The following is a 21,251-nucleotide window of genomic DNA, read 5'->3' as shown; positions in this document are numbered from 1 at the left end:
TTATAACTCCAAGGAGTCCTCCCCACTTGCAATATCATGTTCGTGTGCAGAACTGGCAAGGGAATGAGTAACAACTGAGAGCCTCTATCTAGAAGGACACTGAATAGGGAGTTCCAGTAATTTCTCTGGATGAAGCTAAGCTCCCATTTTCCAATGAGTCTTTCCTACTGTTTCACTAGATACAAAGAGCAAATTACAGTTAGATGCAACATAAGCATAATGGGGTTCTTCTTAGACCTATGCTATGCATCATTCAACTACATGTCTACTGAAGGCTCCCTGCATGCACATATAATTTATTTCAGCAAATGCATCCCCAGAGCAAGGACTACAATAGGAGGACCTGGTCCCAGGTGGAGAGGAAGCTGAAAAGGGCCTCATTGTCTTGCTTTGCACAGAGCTCTGCAAATCACAGATCTAGTCCTGCCTAGAGAGACAGATGAAGTGTCTTAAATTTATATTTGGAGTTATTTGCTGGTGACTCACAGAATGCTACATCGAGCTCTCTCAGTATACTTGGATATATGCTCTCTAGATCAGGGATGGGCAAACTATAGCCTGCAGGCCAGATCTGGCCCGCCAGCTGTCTTAATCTGGCCCTTGAGCTCCAGCTGGGGAGCGGGGCCTGGGGCTTGCCCCCCTCCGGCGCTGCACATGGCTTCCAGAAGCAGCAGCATGTCCCCTCTCTGGCTGCTATGCATAGTGGGAGCTAGGGGCTCTGCTCCGCTTCACACGCTACCCCCACCCCAAGCGCCACCCCCGCAGCTCCCATTGGCCAGGAACTGGGGCCAAGTGGAGCTGCAGGGACGACTTCTGCCAATGGGGCAGCACACAGCAGAGCTGTCCGCCCCAACTCTGCGTAGAAGCCGGGAGGAGTGGGGAGTGGAAAGACATGCCGCTGCTTCCGAGAGCCACTTGAGATAAGCGCTGCACGGAGCTTGTTTACCTTACTATTATGTGAGAGAGTTTTAGGCCCGGATTCTATCCAGATTTATGCATGTGCTTTAACCTTATGCACTGTGTGTAGTCCCATTGGCATCAATGAGACTACTCAGAGTGCACATGAGCATCACACAGCAGTCTGACATGGGAACTGTGGGTCAGATACTCAGCTACTAAGAAGGAGCAAGAGGGAGAAAAAGACTCTGGAGCATTAAAAATGTTTATGTTTCAGGTCCCATGGGAACAGAGATAATGCAAATGATAAAGATTCCCACAGCAACTGCATAATAATATAACTCCTAGCTAAAGTAAGAAAACCCAGAACTAGAATGTGTTTGTGTCTAGGCCAGGGGTTCGCAAACTGGGGGTTGAGACCCCTCAGGGGATCACAAGGTTATTACATGAGGGGTTGTGAGCTATCAGCCCCTACCCCAGACACCAGTTTGCATCCAGCATTTATAATGGTGTTAAATATATTAAAAAGTTTTTTTGATTTATGGGGAGGTTGGGGTCACACTCAGAGGCTTGCTATATGAAAGAGGTCACCAGTACAAAAGTTTGAGAATCACTGGTCTAGGCTAAACAAAAGATTTTCCAGACTAAATTCAGCCTTCCAAAGTTGGAACAGGCTTCTGCCTAAACTAGGGTTCCAAACAAGACAAAATCTTTATGGGCTGGAGCAAATCTTTCAAGCTGGACAGGCCCCTGCTGAAACCTGACTTCCAGGCTGACTCAATCTTCAAAACTGGAGCAGGCCTCTCTCTAACCCAAGCTCCCAGGCCAAATTGCCTCTTTCAAAGCTAGTGCAAGTTTTATAGCTCCTTATCCCTGCTCTGACTAATACCATCAAAATCAGTAATCACACTCATGATGAACCACTTTTGTCACAGCAATCCTTCGTAGGATTGGGACCCTAATATGATATTACAAAATATCCCCTCCCCCAATAAATAAAACCATGTTTGTGAGACAGCAGAGCTGGTGGATTCAGCAACTACTGATTTTTGTAGAAGCCAGGTCTGTTTGTTTAGAGCAGTATTGATGCTGAGAAGGTCAAACTCTAAAAACATTTAGAACACTTTCTGCAATATATCCAAACATGCAAGTGGACACACCAAACATTATGTTCAGGCTCAAGTATCAAAACTGTCCATTTTCTTTTGTAAATTACATGTCCTTACTATAAAAGGAAAGCAAAACCACAGCTCATTAAAGCTCTCCATACATCACACGGAACGTTAATTTGTGATTTTATGCAACGTCAGACAATATAGTGGTGGGGCTTCAACTCCTTATAAAACCTTCCTAGGTAGGAGTCCAGTTCTCAAGGCACTGCATACCCTCCACTCCCAACAGCTATAACAGGAGTTCAGGGTGCACAGCACAACAGATTTAGGCCAGTATTGAACACACTATAACCAAGAGAGTTATCAAGTTTTTTGCCCCTCATCACTGTAAACATTCAAATTAAATGATGCTTTAATTAAAATAATAAAAAAATAATAACCCCTCGAAGACGAGTAATGCATAAACTACAAATCTGTTTGTAGCTACCTATCAGTGCACCAGGATTACATAAACTAGAATCACTAAGTGACTTTAATCCTGTGTACAAATAAAATTGGAAAAAAAAAAAAAAAGGGAAGAAAAAGAGAAGGAAAAAAAAGCAAACAGCTCCGCATCTCAATTCAGAATATTTAAAGGGATTCTTGCCTCATATCCCAGACGAGCTGCCCTTTGCAGAAGAGTTTCGCCAGCATTCTTATTGACAATAAGTCTTCGTGCTTCAGGCGGCATGGGACGACTTGGGGTGGTCTCCTGAGGGGTGCTTGCAATCTGCAACTGCGAGGGCTGAGAGACAAATAATAATGAGGAAGTCTGCTGCAGGCAATCATACAGCTTCTGCTCATATGATTTGGCTGGTGAAGAGTCACAGTCTGAAGTAGGCTCTGGTCGCTTTCTGAATCTTCTTGTTACTGTGACCTGTCAAAATCATTATTGGATTTCCCTCCCTTTTTAACAATACACTGATGGGAATATATTTTGCCAGTTAAGAATTACATTTCTGTTCTCATTACAAAAACCTACTACTGTTACTATGTTTACAACTCCTCAGTCTTTATGTCCGCACTAGGCTTTATCTCAGATAGACTAAGAGAACAAATTCAAAACATGCAAATAGTAAAAAGGGGGATGAGTTTGAATAAAATTACAGTCCACCTTCGCTAGAACATCCTTCATAATAATGACCCTTTGGCTATAAACAACCCCGATGCCTAGATCCCACCTTGACCCCCACCGCTGTGCCGAGGGCTGACAGCATAGCTGGAGGAGCTGTCAACCCCGGGGCTGGAGGAGCTGTCAGCTGCCCTCCTGCCCCAGAGGCAGCACTCTCGCTATAACAAACCCCTAGCTCTAATGAACAAATGGTTTGGATCCCAATGGGTTCGTTACAGCGAGGGTGTCCTGTATTGCTACATAGCACAATAACATGTCAGCTTGAGAAGGCTGGCTCTGCTGTACACTCTGTGAGGTTAGTGGATGATTAAATCTACATAAAGATACCTTATCTTCAGCATTTTCAATATCTGTGGTGTCATCCCCTGTCAGAGATGACCTCCTTCTCCGCTCCTGTAGTGCCAAGTGTTTTGTTTTACACTGGCGTTTCCCTGATGGCTTCTCACACTCAGAATATCTCTGCAGCAGGAATGTAGCTTGGAAATCCTCCTCTTCGTCTGTGCACAGCACATCTGTATTCCGGCTCTCTTTAATTTTCTGCTGTTTGGCAGCCAACCTCAAGGCTGGAGTACAGCTTGGCTGAGTCTGCTTTTTGCTGTTTGCATTGGTGGATGAAAGGCTCTTCGCGGGCGGAGAGACCATGAATAGAGGCAATCCTAAATGGGAGGAAAGGCATTACATGTTGCATGGTGTGTTGAGAGGAAAACACATTGTTAACACTTAACACTAACTCCTTTCCTGTTTAAGAGATTCACCAATTACATTTTCAAGTCATTAATATTTTAAATGTTCTACATTCAAAACGTAAATATGTGAACTCACAAGATGCTAAGTTTAAAGTAGTTGTAATTGTCTGATAAAACTACTACAGGAAGTTCTCTATTACTATTGTGCCTAAGTCCTGCAGAGGCCTATCAGTGCACTGATATGCAACATACACACTGGAACCTCTAGCCTCAATGGGTAAAACAAGGAGCAGAAAGTCTCAGCTGTGAATTTCTTGGTTTGGTGGGTGTAAATGACAAAATTTGTTTCCTTACCTGTAATTGTCTCATCTGAATGGGAACTCACCTTCTTCTTCAGGCTGGGAACTGCTGGTTTTTTCTGCCTTTTCCAAGTTTAAGTGGCAGGCAAGAGATATATGGGAAGGGAAGATATTTTGTGTTCTAGTTAAAGAACATAAGAACGGCCATACTTGGTGAGACCAGTGGCCCATCTAGCCCAGTATCCTGCCTTCTGACAGTGGCCAATACCAGATGCCTCAAAGGGAATGAACGGAACAATTATCAAGCGATCCATCCCATCATCTAGTCCAAGCATCTAGCAGTCAGAGAGGATGGCTGGAGGAGAGTCCTGAGGGAAGACTCAAAGGACTCTATCCTCAAAGACAACAAAGGATGAAGAAAGCACCAGGTCAATTTCTTAGTGCTTTCCAAATAATTCTGAAATAGGCTTGCTGTGACTTTCTGCCTATAAAGTAGATGGATCTCTAGTGGAGCGAGCAACTATACCTTCAAGACTACTTTGATTAGATGCCTTGGAAAACTGGAGGATGAATTAAATAAACTATCTAGACACAAAACATTTTGATGCTTTATACCCCTTCTACATTTCCCAGAACATTGGGCTTCCTCCAGGGTTTAGTTCTACAGAAGTAGAATTTCACAGCCCGGACCACATGTAAAGTGTGTAGTTTTTCTAGGATGCAAGGGGGTCTAGGATAAAGTGAGGACAAAGAACATGATAATTTTAAACAGAAATCTGAATTTCTTTTAAGAAACAGAATTGGGGCTGACTTCTGAACCACCTTCTTTGGAAAAAAATTAAAGCAAAGCTGTCTGATGAAAGGGGACAAAAACATTTCCCATCCTGATGGCTACAAAGAAGGGAAACTTCAGTCAGATTATATTGAACCACTTTCTGAGTCACTGGGGGAAGTGAGAGAGATTGCAGTTCTTCTTCCTAGATCCACAGGTTCTAAAACCAGAAATGACCATTGTGATAATCCAGTCTGACCAACTGTATAGCACCAGGCACAGAACTTCCCCAAATAATCCCTACAGCATCTTCTATAGAAAACACATCAAACCTTGATTTAAAAATTGTCCATGATGGAGAAGTCACCACAACCCTTGGAAAATTGTTCCAATGGTTAATTGCTCTCATGGTTAAAAACTTACATCTTATTTCCAGTCTGAATTTGCCTAGCTTCAACTTCCAGCCATTGGATTGTGTTATAACTTTCTCTGCTAGACTGAAGAGCCCATTATTAAATGTTTGTTCCCCATGCAGGTACTTACAGACTGTAATCAAGTCACTCTATAACCTTCTCTCCATCTTGTCTGATCTTTCTGGCCACTCTGAATTTGAGGGGAAAAGTGGATAGGAACATCCTCAGACACCCATACAAGGGAATAACCAGGCACTGACCCTATGTTGGCACCAATGCTGGAAGCAGAATTTGGTTTTCTTTTCAGTGGACTGAGTTACAAATGGGTCTGCTTGTGGAAGGAACCACCTCTGTGTAATCTGACTGAATGGCCACTGGTTTAGCATCCATCTTAGAACTGCTGAGCCAGGCAGACTGTTGTACATGCTGTGGATGTACATGACTGAGGGGCAGAGGCTGGTATTCCAGATACAGAAGAATCCTTCTGTTCTCTCTGTTCAGGCTTTTGTTTTTTGTCTTGCCTAGGTGGCAGTGATAAACTATAGTGGTCCTGTGGTTATCCTCCATATGAGTGGCTGCAATTCCCAGATGGACTCTTGGGACAAGGTCTATTTCATTCCTCACTGCCTGCAACTCCAGGAGGCTAAAGCTGAGCTGGGATTCTTGGGAAGATCACTTGCTCTCAGCTACATGAGGACCCATCTGCACTCCCTATCCGGAGAAGCCAGCATTAGTCACCATGCAGATTGCTAATAGCTCTGGCACAGGTCCGCCTCTGAAGAGAAAATGGAGTGGACACCATCATTAAAAGGGACTTGTGCCTCGAAGGACTGTCAATAGACAGTCCATATCCTAAGTCTGGAAGCTCCAATGCCTGATTAGGAAGGGGGAATTGCCCCATAGGCCACTTGTGCCAACCAGCTGAGAGTACTGGTGTGCTGTTGACTGGAAGGCACTGGGGAATTGTTTGATGTGGGGTAAAATTTGGTCAAATTTCTCCTCTGGTAAAACCATGAGGCCCAGGTTGATTTGCACAAGTCTTGAAATCGGATAAGGGAGCTCTTCTGGTCATTCGCTATGAACCTAAGATGTTCCAGGACCAAATCTGGCAAGCATGTTGTCCCTTCACATGACTGAGCAGTCACCAGCAGGCTGTGCATGTAGTGGCAGATCTAGATGCTCCTGTTGCCTCAGTCCAGCTCCCTAGATGGCCATCACCATTACAAATCCCCAAAAAGAGGATGATATGTCCAAGGGCACTGCCTGGAGCTGATAATGTTTGTTCCCAATTGCAATTGCCCCAGCACGGCAACACACAGAAGCCACTATGTCACAGGGACATATAAGATAAACTTGCTTGAGATCTATGAACCATGAGAAAAATCGGGGGACTATTGGATCAGAAGAGCTAAGGCCAACTTCCTCCTCATGCAACTTCTGTACACGGAGAGGCTTATCTAGATAACGATGAGGAAGAATTTCCAAGCCCTGGCAAACAGAGAAAAACAAATCAAAAAATTTACAGTTCAGTGGGGATGGAAGTAGCAGTTGCAGCAAAATGACTTGAAAGCCCTTAAGTGTCTCTCGAGAATGGGTTGGCCAGGGATAATTTAAAACAGGTATAAGGTGCTATTAAGGGCTTATTCTTGTTTCACATTGTCAAAGGGTGCCAGGATGCCTCTGGAAATGGCATCGGAATCTAAAACCACATATTTCTTTGAGCCAACATGTCAAAGAGAAGAGACGATCTGGTAATATCATATCAGGCATTGCAAAGGAAAGTTAGAATCAACATTACAGAATCCAGTTGTCTGGCCTCCCCTCTTTTGAGTTCTACAAGACCTCTTCTTCTGAGAGCACAAGAAGGAGTAGAAGATGGACAGGTCTGTCTGAGCCAGAGCCCCACACACCATGGTAGCTCGCAAAATAATAAAAAAAGAGTCTTTGACTCTAAGACAGCTGTCGATCTTCAGGTCCACTAAAACCTGCCCCATCGATTTACTATCAAGATCTTTTTCTTTCCCCCCCGCAAACAATCCTGACTGAGATGAAGGATGGACAAGAGGTCCCTTCCAACACTGATATTCTATGAATTGTAGTTCTATAATCTTTGGGACAATTTGGTAACTTTATCCAATTGGACTGGATACCATTTTAGAAACCTTATTGACTGGACTTCCCACCTGGCCTCAGCAATTCTCAAGAGATTCTGGTATGGGGCAAGTGAAGCGGCTTTACCTATGCCTCATCTTGACGGGGTTCTGACTGAGGCTTGGTTGAGTTGCAAGTTTGGCTATGTTGAGAGTGAAATGTATCAAATCAACCAAGTCTGTTAGTGAACAAGCAACCTGGGACATCTGATTCAGAGTGCTCAGAGCAGGTGGGAAGCTCCTCTTCATCCTCCAAGAACTGGGGCAAATATTAGAGCTTGTCTGCATGTAAAACACTGCACCAACACAGCTGCACCATTGCAGCACTTCTGTGAAGACTACCAACAACAATGGGAGGGATTCTCCCATCAGCATAGGCAATCCGCCCCCTGAGAGGCAGTAAGTAGCTAGGTCAATGCCAGAATTCTCCCGTCGACATAGCGCTGTCTACACTGGAGGTTAGGCCAGTTTAACTACGTAGCTCAGGGGTGTGAAAAATCCAAACCCCTGAGCAACATAGTTATATCGACCTAATTTCCTCATGTAACCCAGGCCTTAGTTACATTTAGGGGAGTCCTCAGAAAAAAAAGACTAAATTTGCTTTAGGGAGGGTAGAGGGAGGAGGAGATTGCTTACAGCCTTTGATCTGCAAATCCTGAAAGGGAGAAGGAAAGCCTCATCCTCTCCTTCTGAAAATGGGATGGAGGGAGAAGGAAGAGCTATCTGAGAAGATGTGGAGGCTCTGTGAGCAGAAACAGCCACATGATTTGGGTGTGCAGGATGCCAGTCAAGACAGCACAAAGCACGTTGAGGACATCTGAGTGCAGATAAGATTTTAAGTTGCTTAGGTTTGTGGGAGTAATACCTCCTCAAGTGACTGAGGTAACTAATCACTTGAGGTCTGAGAGCCGGGGAAGGAGAGAGAGAAGACAGAAATGAAGCAGCAGGTGAATGGTGGGAGGGAGGGGCAGCAAAACAGGGAAAAAGCTGTATTGCTTGGCCCCTCCCTGGAATACTGTGGGCAGCTGGAGCTTGCCACTGTGACAGTTTGGGGGAGGTCCCAGGGAGCCCGCCTCTTCCACCGACTGGCTCAACACTTGCTGGCTGCTATGGTGATGAAGCAGAAATAACAGGAGAGAGCAAGCCCCAGACTGGAGCAAGCGGGGAGACAGTCCTGCTTAGGAGAAGCCCCCAGAATGAAGTAATAGAAGCTCAGGTTGTGGGAGAAGACTGCCAGCATGTGGAGCTGAACACAGGAACAGCAGCCTTTGATGTGGCTGGGCCTTGCTCAGCTATTGAAGCAGTTGTGGGGGTGTTAAGGAATCACACTGCTAGTCAAGGGGAATCCCCAGAGTCACTCAACACCCCAGCCCCTCCACACAACCTCCCAGGAGCCCTCTGAGATTAGGTCTACACTTAAAATGCTTCAGTGATACAGTGAGGAGCTTCTCCTGCCGGCGTACTTAATCCACCTCCCCGAGAGGCCGGTAGCTATGTTGACAGGAAAATCTCCCCGTTAACATAGCACTGTCTACACAGGGGTGAGGTCGATATAACTGCGTCACTCAGGGGTCTGGATTTTCCACACCGAGTGACGTAGTTATACCAATGTAAGTTTACAGCACAGACCCGGCCTGAGATGGAGAGTGAACTAGAGAAGCAGGAGAGAAAGACAGAAAGATCCTGGCAAAATATCCTGAAGAACAGAGCCCTCAGAGAGTCACTGAGGAAAGCTCTGCACGTGTGCATGGAAAAACACTGGGGAGCAACATCAGGGCTCTTCATCGGGCATGTCTGTAGAGAAAACAGACAGGCAGACTGCACTAAGGGAAAAAACAGGAGTAAGCTCTTGACTGCCTCTAAGCCTTTGAGAAAGCAGAAAAACTCAGCAGTTCTTAACCTGATGGAACAGCAGATTCCCATGATAGAGAATCAAAGTCTTCATGCTACTCATACTGGACCTCTTGGTTGTTTTTAGTTATACCCAAAAGGCACTAATCCATTTAGCTATACATGCAGTAAGTATTCTTACATGGACTAACAACCTGAGGTTTTGTTTTTTTTTCTCTAAATCAGAACTATTCATGAATTATAAGAATGCCAAAACATCTGCAGACACAAAACTTCAATTTTAAAGTTATTTAAACCACAATTTTAAAACAAACAAAAACCACATACACAGCCATCTGACAAATTTTAGCTAGTGTTTTGTTTTGTTTTTTAATAGTGGAGCTGTAAGTCCTTATACATGTGGACTTCTATAAAAACTGCTGACAATTCCTTAACAGTGGTGGCAGCATGCATCACTACTAATGCTATGCCAGCTGATGTTTCCCTAGTAGTCTCTGCATACCTTGTTCATTGTCACTTGTTTTGAGGGACTCTTCAGACCAACTTCTATTGCTTTTGACCTCTGACCTTTTCCTGGTGTGCCTTTCTTCTGTGCAGTCTTTGACCTTTGCAGTGGCCTCTGGCTGAACAGCCTCAGCTAAATCTTTCCTGCTTTGCCGGCCCAACTTGCCGGATGGGGATCTCTCTGGTGACACCTGCTGCTCCCATAGTTCCCTAAGATGCTGCAGGTGACGCTGCTTTTTGGGATGGAGCCCTGTTAATTCAATGCACACCTTCAGGTTGGTCACCTCATTACAATTGGGCTCTTCTAAGTGGTTAGAGGAATTGTTTGTCATTTCCCTCTCAGGCCAGTCATCTAATGGAAAAATAACTAAAAATTAATCAAAAAGCCCCCTCAACTTAAAACAAAAGCTACATTTCACTTGCGGGGCATATAGTCTCAGCTTTACCACCACACTATGCATTTTAAAAGGTTTGGTCATTAAGGGTCACATGCACTAGGGTCATTTGCAATGCTATGGCTACCATGTCCAATGACTAGTGCTTTACCCTCAGATACCAAGATATTATTTTAAGTGAAATGACAGTGCTCAGACTGGTAACTATCAAGTTAATAAATGGAGACATTAATTCATAGGGATATTCCTTTCACAAGAAATTCCTTAAGGGACACCAAAGCAATGTGGTTACCTTTGGAGCTTCTCCTCTTTTTTGCCTTTGACACAGCTTCATCCTGCAGCTCATCCACAGAGTTTTCGTTTTGGCTGCCCTCATTTTGTAATCTCTCGCCAGAGTGTTTACGCTTTCTATCCAGACGTGGGCATGGATGCTGACTGATATCTTCTGTTGACTGGTCCCCTATATTTTCATAGAGAGGATGTCTCTCCAGATAATATTTCTCAGTTGGAGGATCTCTTTCCTCTGAGGTTTCAAGAAAGTGATCTTGATTGTTTTCTGCACTATTAAAATCACCTAAAAATAATTAATAAACAAAACAAAAAAGTCTATTGTAAAATAACTCTCATTTCTGATCTCTTCAATGTCCATCTCCTAACAATATATCCTTATTATTTCTGAACCACACAAGAAATAGTTTACTTTAGATTCTAATTTTGTTACAGTCAGCTGTAAAACAGCAACTTTCCCAGCAGTCAAGTTGAAAACCAAGCACGTAATCAAATTTTTGGCCTTCAATTTTTAGATAAGATCCAATCAGGCACTTCACCATACAAGTAGCCATAGAAATGCCACAGTATACTTACCTTTCTTTTCAATTCAGGGTTTTTCCATGACTTTAAAGAATCACCTTTAGATATCAAAAGCACATACTCTTTCAAAAGAGTAACCTTAAAAATCAGATAGCAATGCAAGCTTCATTTCTGCAATGGCTTTTATAAAATTAATTTCAGCAGCTCTGATACTTTAAGTCAATGCAAGACTAATCATGCCAGACTGCAGAGCCTGATTACAAGAATTCAACCCCGCCACTGTGTCCTTGGATGTACAAATGGGAAACAGAAGTGAATGCACATTCTAGCACTCACTCTGATAGGAAAAACACTTCAAGAATAGCTGTGAAATGATAAAATGCTACCTGCATTTATGTGAAGGTTATATGAAGCCCTGTATACCTGTAACAATCTCCCAGTCACCATTTGGCAAAGTTCCTTCATCTCTTCCTTCAAAAAAAATCCAGCACTCATTTATTCCATGATGCTTTCCAGCTACAGTGACCATATAAGCCTTGAAAAATTTACCTGACACTACTTGAGTAAGATTACTAGCCAAGGAGAAAAACGCCTGTGCTACCATGCCCCTTCAAACTTAAGAACTGTGATTCAGGATCAGCTTAAGCGCATGCTTAATGTCAGTGGGACTTAAGCATTGTACAGGGATTCTTTGAAAAGAGATTATTTCTTGAAACAGGACCTAAACAAACAAAATAGATGCATACTACTTATTATGCACTATACATAAGTAACATGTCAATCAACTTTAAATTTTATATTATATACAAACACTTTTATATATTAGAGTTTAGGTCTCTCATAAGTCTTACCCTTCTTGGCTCACTCTCTTTTGTTCTCGTATCGTTTACAGTCCATTTCCTCTTTCTCGCCCCCATCTCCCAACATTTCACATCCCTTTTGCTTCCAAATACATTGTCGTCTCTTCCTCAGCCCCTCTAATTTCAGTCTCTCCCATTTCTCCCCTCAAAACTGCTCTCATGTACACACACAAAGTCCACTTAGTTTCTAATTTATCCTATCAATCTCTTCTAACTTCAACCATATCGGCTCACCCACTATCCTCTTCCTTACATTCACCCTGGCCCCATTTACTCATCCTTACCCATCCCATCTACTTACTCATGCTTGCTCCTTCTTACACAGGGCTTGACACATTTTCCAGAAACCCAACTGTCTGTGATCTAGATTAAGGGTCCTCACTCTCCTTTTGGCGATGCCCAGGCAAGAAGCAAAGCCAGGCCCCATTGACTGGGAAAGGCAGAGGGTAAACTGAGCTGGCTGGCCACTATTCCATTTGCCAGTACTACTTCTTGGTTCGTGCCTCCTCTGCTCCTGAACTTAAATATATTTTTAAGTGAACGCTTAGCCCTTTAGATCCTAGCTCTCATGATTACAAAGACAACCTTCAAAATGTGAATCAGTTATAAACCAACTCAATCATGTCTACCTGAATCTGCAGACTGAATGAAATAATGATGTGTAGTGCACACTATTTGCTTAAATGGGTGCTGGTGCTCAAGTCTAATGTTGACATTTACATGGTCTTCATTATTTACTATTCTACTGCTGTTTAAAGCACACAAAGGAGGACTATCCTATTATGAAAATCTCAAAGATATTCTACAAGCAGCATCTCATTGTGTAGGGATAGTCAATTATTTTTTTGCCAAGGTCCAAATTTTTTGGTCAAAGTATAGTCAAGGTCCAGACTCCAGAGAAAACAATAAAAAAAAAAAGCCAAAATGATGATAATAAATAAGTAGTAGTAAATTAAAGGATTTAATAGTCCGTTCAGTCTGCTGGTCTGGATTCACTCACAGTCTGCTTATTGACTACCCTGTCACAGTGTGTCATAAGTGAACAGAGCTTGAGAAAGTTTTTCCCCCCCTGAGGAGTTTATGCTGGTTTTCCTACCAGAATGGTAGGAACCTGGACCCTGCTTGTGACATCTTTTGTACCCTCGATCTAATACGTTCCTGACAAAGCCAAGCACCCAACTAGTCTGGCTGTTGGAAGGAAGGTGGGGGAGAGAAAGAGTGTGTTCCTCCAACCTCTACCTCAGAGCTAACTACTACAAGGATGGTATCAAGTCCTTTCTTACTTAGCCTTTGTCTATGTTCTGCCACACCACTGTGCAGCTCCAAAGCTACTGTCCCCTGCTGATCACAGTTTTTCCCAGCTGAAGCAAAGCTAAATTGACCTCATGTTTGTCAGTTTTACTGCTGCTCTTAGGGTTTGCTTTAGCAGCAGTGATAGCGAAGCTGCCTCTGGTCAGTTTCCACTTACTGCAACTTGGAAAAGCTTTAAGCAGCAGTTAGGGCACTTCAGCTGTCTGCAGGCTCCAGAAAAAACACTGCATAAAAAGTTTAAATTCCATTTAGACGGTTACAAACTCAACTAATAAAAGGACAAGAGGTAAAAGCCAGAAGCACTCTCTCAAGAAAGCACTATATTTGTTCTATGGAATGCTCATGCCCAAACCATACCTCTCTGTGGCTGTTTGGTATTAAGTGAACTCATTTTTTAGATTGTTCATCATATACATAACACTGATACGTCTTTTTCTTTTTAACAAAATACAAAGAGTGGAGCAGCTACCTTAGTTTATTAAACTCTTTCTCCAAAAAGTTACTGTCCAAAATCAAAAAGGACTTGTAAATATTAGACCCCTGTACATCTGGTAACAATGTACTAACAAGATCCAGCACATCAGTATTAATCAGATTTGTTGTGCACAAATTTAAAAAAACTTGGACTGGCAACATTAAGTTATCACTTCAAAAATGTTTCTAAAAACAAAATAAAATCTAATAAAGCGATCTACACTCTTATTTTGTGTTTAACTCCCTGAACAGACAAAGTCAGAGGGAATTTAATCACATTTCTAATAGTTACATTTTTTAAGGTGTTCACTAATACCACAAATTATGTAGCATTTTTCAGATTGAAAATCACTGTTATGGAACGGTCTCCCTGTTGATAATGCACTTTGGAAAGAGAAAGAGGAGGAACACCTTGATTGTTTCCTAGAGATCCTTGTAAGGACCTGGAGAAGCAGCAGCTCTTATTGTGACCATCCAGAGACTGCAGATGAGATCTGCAGGGAACAGCCGTTTAGCACCCCCTCATTACTAATGAAACAAAGTGACATCAAATTCATTCAACTCCCTAATTCTTTTTTTTCCAGTCAGGATCTGACCCAGAAACCCAGAATGCCCCACTATGCCATGCAAAGGATAGCCCCAAGAATGAAGAAGTGGCGATGTTCAATTTAGTCTCAACTTAGTCCTTCATTCACAGATTTTTTCTGGTGCATTGTTTCTAGAGAGAAGAGCAAAACAACTACCATTACCAGTCAATGTCTGTAGCAAATAGCTGATGGGAGTAGTTCCACTCATTCCTGTCCTCTCCCTGATTCTACCACACGGACAGTAGGAAACTCAGTAATGCCCCCATGAGGGCAGCATGACATCCCATTGCTGCCAAGCTAGCAGGCCAGTCCTTTACTGACCCATTTTAAAAGATTAGGAACATCAGATGCTCAATGTATATAAAACGTGTGACATTATAATCTGCCTATACCAAGGTTGCAAAGTGAGGGAAGAGATATTCAGGCAGAACTGTAAAGTTATTAAACTATTTTGGAAAGCATCTTGACTATACTGTATTTGCAGATTACCAAAAATACATTTTTCTACAAGTGCCTAAGTGAATGACAAATCCACAGGACAAACCAGAAACGAAAGTCTGAGCTGTCAGATGGCCCACAGTTTGGCACGGTCTTCTCAGGCATGTACCCTGCATCAAAGCATTATCGTTACGAGGTCTAGTTATGTCAAATGCCGAGAGGTTGTTGGTTTTTGCTTTTTGCTCAGAAAAACTGCAGTAGTTTCATAGAACACAACTCTATTCATATTTTACCACCAGATTCCACTCTGTCCTGAATCTGGCTTGGAAAGCCATCTGGATCAAAGACACAGGACTCCCAAAATCCAGGTATGAATATCAAACAGAAGGGCACTAGCACAAGGACAGTCTCCCTCTTTGGGCCCATATAAGAGTTTGGTCTTCCTCAGGCTCTCACGCCTCCCCTGTACCTTCTACTCTGTTAAGGAAGCAAACAGCACACACACTTTGGAGTTTTCAAATCATTATCACTATTCAAATAATAAGCAGCAGAAAGAGACTGATAGAATAGTAAATGCTAGTTTTCATATCAACACATCACATAAGAAGGTTCACTCTAAAACAGAAAATGCTGCTACAGTGAAGGGCAACACGTTCCCGACATCATTTACTAACCTCAGTCCAGTCATACTAACTCAGCAACAAAAACCATCTTTTACTATCCTGTAAAACTGGAAACTGGAAAAAATGACCACTCTACACGTATTGTTTTCTACTTGAAGCAGTATCCCCAGTGCACTGGTCACATTTTGTGAGGAAGAAATTATTAAAAACTTTTTTTCATTTTCTCCATCTTCCTTTTCCTGCCAGCACAAACACTGTTTAACAACACATCTTCCATACAATATGAACAGGAAACCCATACTTTAGTTTTTAAACTGCAGTTCTTTTTTTATAGATAAAGTGGCAACTAGAACCAGCTTTTCCTCTCTTCTCTTCAGTGACTTCTCACTGCAGGCATTTAAGAAAGATGCCTTTTAAGTCCTCATCCCAACTCTTCGCAGGACGCTTTATCTGAACATGAACTAGCATTTGTCACCAAGATCACAACAAAAATAGAATATTTCAGCCAAGCCACTTGTCAGGATAAAACAAGCAGCGTTCTGACTATCCCACGGGGGGAAAAAGTTAGATTTTCAGAGAGTGAAAATGTATTTCCCGAAAGTCTTCCATCCTTGTTTCCTTCACCTAAATCCATTATATTCAGAATCCTGATGCTTTTTTGCACCACTGCCAGTCATAGCAAGGTAATTCTGACCAGGCCAAATGACAACAACAGAATGTTTGCCATTTTGATCTTTCATTACTCGGCATGCATACAGGCAAGAAACTGAAGGATTACCTATTCTGTGTGCTAAGGAACATAGACACCTAGCAAAGAGGCTGCAGATCAGTTGTTAACATCTGACTTAACCTCCTTGCAAATAAAGGCATTATGCTTCTATGCACAGAATTACCATAATCTCCTCCTCACACCCACATTGCCCAAAATCTCTGGTCCTTAACATACCAGTTTTTATTTTTCTCTACTAAGGATCAAACAGTATGTCTCTACTGTAATATTAGAGGAGCATAACTACCAGTTTGTCTATCAAGACATTCTCAGCTTGTAGAATTTATTTACTCTTACATACTTTTGTATGATTTTAGTACTGCTCAAAAATTGTGGTTATCTACCAACATGCTTGCATCACATGACCTACTCTCAAGTAAATGTATCTGCATGTTTAAACCACTGATCACTGAACAATTCTATGACTCACGACACATGCATCCCATAATTTATCGTGTTTGTGCTATGGAAATGCTCCATAGAAGCATTGCCACAGCAACATTTACTAGTCACCTTAGCAACAAAGCAGCTTCACTACTATTCTCATATTTCCCATTGAGTCCTAAACAAGATGGAAGAGTATTAAGACACTTACAGTTTATCCCTCTATTTAACCAAGTTTGAATCTTTGTACTCTTCTGCAGAGAGAGAGACTATTCCTAGCAATAGTCTGCATTCTAAACACTGAAGAAATATTTTAGAAGTCATTAGACAATGTGGACCAGTTTATTAAATTATCACAGGGTTTTTTGAGAGGGCAAGGCTTTATCCATGTGCCACTTGACTAAATCCCCAAGACAGCCCAGGAAAAAAAAAACTGGGGTTATCAGAGGGCTGTACTAATTCTCTTAGGAAAAAAAAAGTGGCAAAATATTTATAATACTGTTATTATTGCTGTAAGAGGTAAGGGTTATAGAAGTAGTGTCTGAAACAGCCACTAGATCTTAAGGCAATGATCCTGTATTATGTTCTATGCACAAAGGCTACTGAACCCTGCACAGAGCCCCACTGACATGACTGGAGCCTTGCAAGGTCACAGCAGTCAAGCTGCATACCACATGTTACAGGATCAGGCTTTAAATTGTATTTGTTTTTCTTTCAAATGCACGTTAGCCAGCTAAAGGTTCACAGCAGGGTGCAAATTTAACATTTTACCAGAAATTACTGATTAATCAATTAATTTTGTTCATGAATTTCCTGCTAGCATCGGGAAGGTCTACTGCCTAACATTAGATAGGAATTTATGTATAAAACAAAATGTAGCATCTTTTCAGCATCAAGATCCAACATAGGAGGCAGAACATAAGCTGGGGGAAGTTCTGAAATACAGCTGTTTAGAGTTCTATTCAATTTTAAACCTTTCAGCAGAGATCAGGAATTGTGGGGGGAGGGGAGAGAGGAAAGAAAGTATTTATATGTTCTCCTGTGAGCATCGTTATTGAAACCCACAGCTGGTAAATTGAGGAGAACACTAGGCAAGGTTTATCTCATCTTTGCCAGTTGTTATTCTGTTAGAGAGATGTGTCAGGATTCCCAGCAATTCAAGCTGCACCAGAGCACCAAAAAGACTATGATAGAGGCATTCAAGAAGTGCAAACTTCATATCCCTGATTTAATCAACTGCTATACCAAGGGGCAGAAGGTGAAACAGGGCAGTAAAAAGTTTTACTGAGGCCAAGTCTATACTACAGACTTATATCAGTATAACTAAGTCACTCGGGGGTATGAAAAATCCATACCCTTGAGTGACGCAGTTACACTGACCTAACCCTCGCTGTAGATAATGCTATGTTGACAGGATGGCTTCTCCCGTCAATATAGCTACCTATCGCCTCTTGCAGAGGTGCATTAACTACACCAATGGCAGAAACACTCATGTCAGCTAGTAACATCTTCACCGAAGCTCTACAACAGCACAGCTGGGCCACTGCAGCACTTGAAGCGCACGTCTACACTACAAAAATGATGTTGACTTAAGTTACATTGACGTACAATCACTGCAGTAATTAAATAACTTTTGCATAGCCACATATGCTCGTGTTGGTGGCGCACAACCTCACCAGGAGTGCTTGCACCAATTGTACTGTCAGTGTGGGGCATTGCTGGATGGTTTCTGAAAGCTAGCAACAGTCCACGTAAGCAATGTAGTGACACTGCGTCGACCTAAGTATGTCAACCTAAGTGCTATGCCTCTCACAGAGGTGAAGTTATTAAGTTGGCATCAGGGCCAGATCTACTGTTTTTGCCGCCCCAAGCAGCGCGCCAAATTGCCGCCACGGATGGCAAAGGCAGTCCGTGTGCCCTTAGGGTGGCACAAGCATTTCGGCGGCAGCAGCAATTCGGTGGCAGCTTCTGTCTTCAGCCAGAAGACAAGCCGCCAAATTGCCCCTGCGGGCAGCTGAACACAGAAGCTGCCGCCGAATTTCCGCCACCGCAGAAACGCCCATGCCACTCTAAGGGCACATGGATTGCCTCCGCTGCCCGCAGCAGCAATTTGGTGCGCTGCTTAGGGTGGCAGAAACACATGGACTGCCGCCCCTTACAGATTGCCGCCCCAAGCACCTGCTTGGAATGCTAGTGCCTGGAGTCAGCCCTGGTTGGCATAGCGGACGAGTTCTATCGTCAGGAGCAACATTTTAGTGTAGATGCTTAGAGAGTTAGGTTGATGCAAGGCGGCTTACGTCAACCTAACTCAGCAGTGTAGACAAAGATTAAGTGCAGACCTGCCTTGAGAACCGAATTAGTAACTGCAAGTGTAGTCGCTGCAAAGCCCATCATGTGCAAGAGAAACTCCCGTACTAAAAGAAAGCTGCATTTTTAAAGGTTGATAGATTTAGCAATTTTAACAAGCCTATAAAACTTCCCATCAACTCATAGCTAATTAATTACGCACAAGAACATACTCACAAAAAATCATAATACCCTTCCCATTCCCAACAATTCTTTATTAGTTCCAAATGCATTTCATCCAATGGAGTCTCATGAGCCAGAACACTGCGAAGTTATGGATTTGAGAAAAGTGCAAATTGTACTGTTTGGGGTTTGGTTTCATTTTTTGCTATTTTCTGCATCAAAAGTGTAATTTTAAGATTACATTATAATAGTGAGGGATAATCCTCAAACAAGTCCGAGAATCTGAAAACAAGTGCATCTGAGGAACTTTTTTCTCTCCTTCCCTCACCCTCCAGACTATTCCCTGTTTTCTCTTTCAATCAACTTGATCTTCTTTTGGCAATAGCCTATTCTTCCCTTCACTTTACCCCTGTGAGCACTTAGGTGACCTGCCCTCCTCCAACAGTGGCATCCAGGTGGCAGGACCCAAATGTTGCTGCTCTTACAACATTTTGATACTTCAGGAAGTGTGGGGGATTTCATGGAGGGCATTACAAGTGTGCAGTGCACTCTGAGGTGCGAGTAGTGCTGAGAATTGAAGAAAGCTCTAGCAGTAGCACCCTGTAGAAAGTCTATCATGCTTATGACCAGGCAATGGGATACTGTAGAACAACAAGGCCTCTTTCCTCTTGGAAACTCACTCAATACACCTTGAAGGGAACAGAAGGCTAAGGGTTCTAGAAGCTAAGCTTGATTAACAATGAAATCTTTGCTGTTACTTTGCCAAGCTATCTTTTTATTCACATATTTTTATTTTAGTGGCCACAGCACCACAGTAACTTGACTGAGGTGAGGAACTGATCAGGTGCTGATCACCCTGTCCACCAAAATTATTAAACAAAGACCAGGACAATAACTCACAATTATTAAATTGCTTAGATGACATTTTCTACCAGCCCTACTCTTAAATCCTCGACTATGAAGGGGCACATCAACCCATTAAATTATACATATACATAGACCATCCAGTGTTTTACTAACATTTTTCTTGAATTGAAACTTCGAATTTTCTGAAAATACAGAATAAAACAGTAATAAGCTCCTTAATTACTTTGTTACAAGCTGTTGCAAGGAAAACAGTTTGGAGACTGATGGAACCCAGACTACTTGCTATGAATTGGAACTAATTTTACAAATATCCATTAAAAAATTAATATGACTTAGGAAAAAAGTGTTTTGTGCCTTTTGCAATAGAGCTCAATGACAGTACTTCCATACACTGTCCCACGCTACTGCAAAACCTCTTTCCCTCGGCCCAAACAACAATGCATCAGCAACAGACAGTTTCACAGCATGGTGACTGCCCTTGAGGACTTCTGATGATCTAACACATACATACCCTGCCACAGTAATAAGTGGAGGGGATGAGACAGTTACAAATGCATTTTCAATTTCACAGCTACAGTTTATTTATAAATAAGTAGATGTGGTAGATTATTTACTTGACTTCCCTTGCAACCCTTCCATTTTGCCTGCCCCCATATAGTGAAGGAAAGTTATATTATTGGAACTTAACAGTGCCACTCATTTTTAAAACAGAACTTCACAAAGGGAACATGGGAAAGTTCTACTTAAAAACTAATGGTGCAACAAGACCCTGAGTTTTTAGTTTCAGCTGTTAAGGTACTAGTTCATCTACTGCAAAGTAGATCCGTGTAGGGTGATAAGTGCTATCACAAGAACCTGCTATTTTCACAGAAGCGACACTGCCAAAAGGTGCAACTTTTCAACAGACAGACATTCATAGATCAAATAAAAAATGCATGGAAAACAGCAGAGGTCACAACTCTATATATAAAAATGTGACTAGATACTGTTATGTAAATTTGTATTAGTTACTGTTGTCACTATTAATCATTCTTATTTACAACATTCTGTAGTGATAAAAATTCTACTACTTTCCATGTATTATGTTGTTTTAGGACAAACTGCTATAGTATACATACATACACACGCACACACACTTCAAAAAGCCATCTTAATGTGCTTACATCTATCATTGTCATTTTGATCAGCAATGGCATCTTCCAGAGTGACAGACTTTGGCTTCTTTTCATTATTTCCCTTCAAGTTTTCCCAGTCTGCCTGGTTGAATCTGCAGACCTCTGAGTCTTTGGTTGCTGTGTGGCCTTCTCTCTCTTTCATCTCCAACTCTGAGAAGCGCATCATTGCACGCTAGAAAGAGAATTGATATGAAAAAAAATCTCACAATAAAAGCTACTCCATTTACCTTACCT

General features: G+C 42.2%; 1 protein-coding gene across 10 annotated transcripts in view; it reads right to left on the bottom strand.

The window, feature by feature from the left end:
• BCOR (BCL6 corepressor) overlaps positions 1–21,251 on the bottom strand; it is a 65,835-nt gene that overhangs the window by 17,465 nt on the left and 27,119 nt on the right. For 7 of the 10 annotated variants that reach the window (XM_050936457.1, XM_050936450.1, XM_050936448.1 and 4 more), the window contains 5 exons: positions 21,006–21,189; positions 10,543–10,824; positions 9,854–10,207; positions 3,508–3,836; positions 2,656–2,793 (listed from right to left, as the gene is read on the bottom strand). In XM_050936457.1, coding sequence (XP_050792414.1) covers positions 2,656–2,793; positions 3,508–3,836; positions 9,854–10,207; positions 10,543–10,824; positions 21,006–21,189 — 1,287 coding nt within the window. The remainder of the gene's footprint in view (positions 1–2,655; positions 2,794–3,507; positions 3,837–9,853; positions 10,208–10,542; positions 10,825–21,005; positions 21,190–21,251) is intronic. The other 3 variants (XM_050936455.1, XM_050936456.1, XM_050936458.1) reach the window with 2 other exon arrangements.

Source organism: Gopherus flavomarginatus, chromosome 1 (assembly GCF_025201925.1).
Source record: "Gopherus flavomarginatus isolate rGopFla2 chromosome 1, rGopFla2.mat.asm, whole genome shotgun sequence".
Classification (NCBI taxonomy): Eukaryota; Metazoa; Chordata; order Testudines; family Testudinidae; genus Gopherus; species Gopherus flavomarginatus.
Note: the sequence above shows the minus strand (reverse complement) of the source record. Positions and strands in the feature narration are given on the sequence as shown.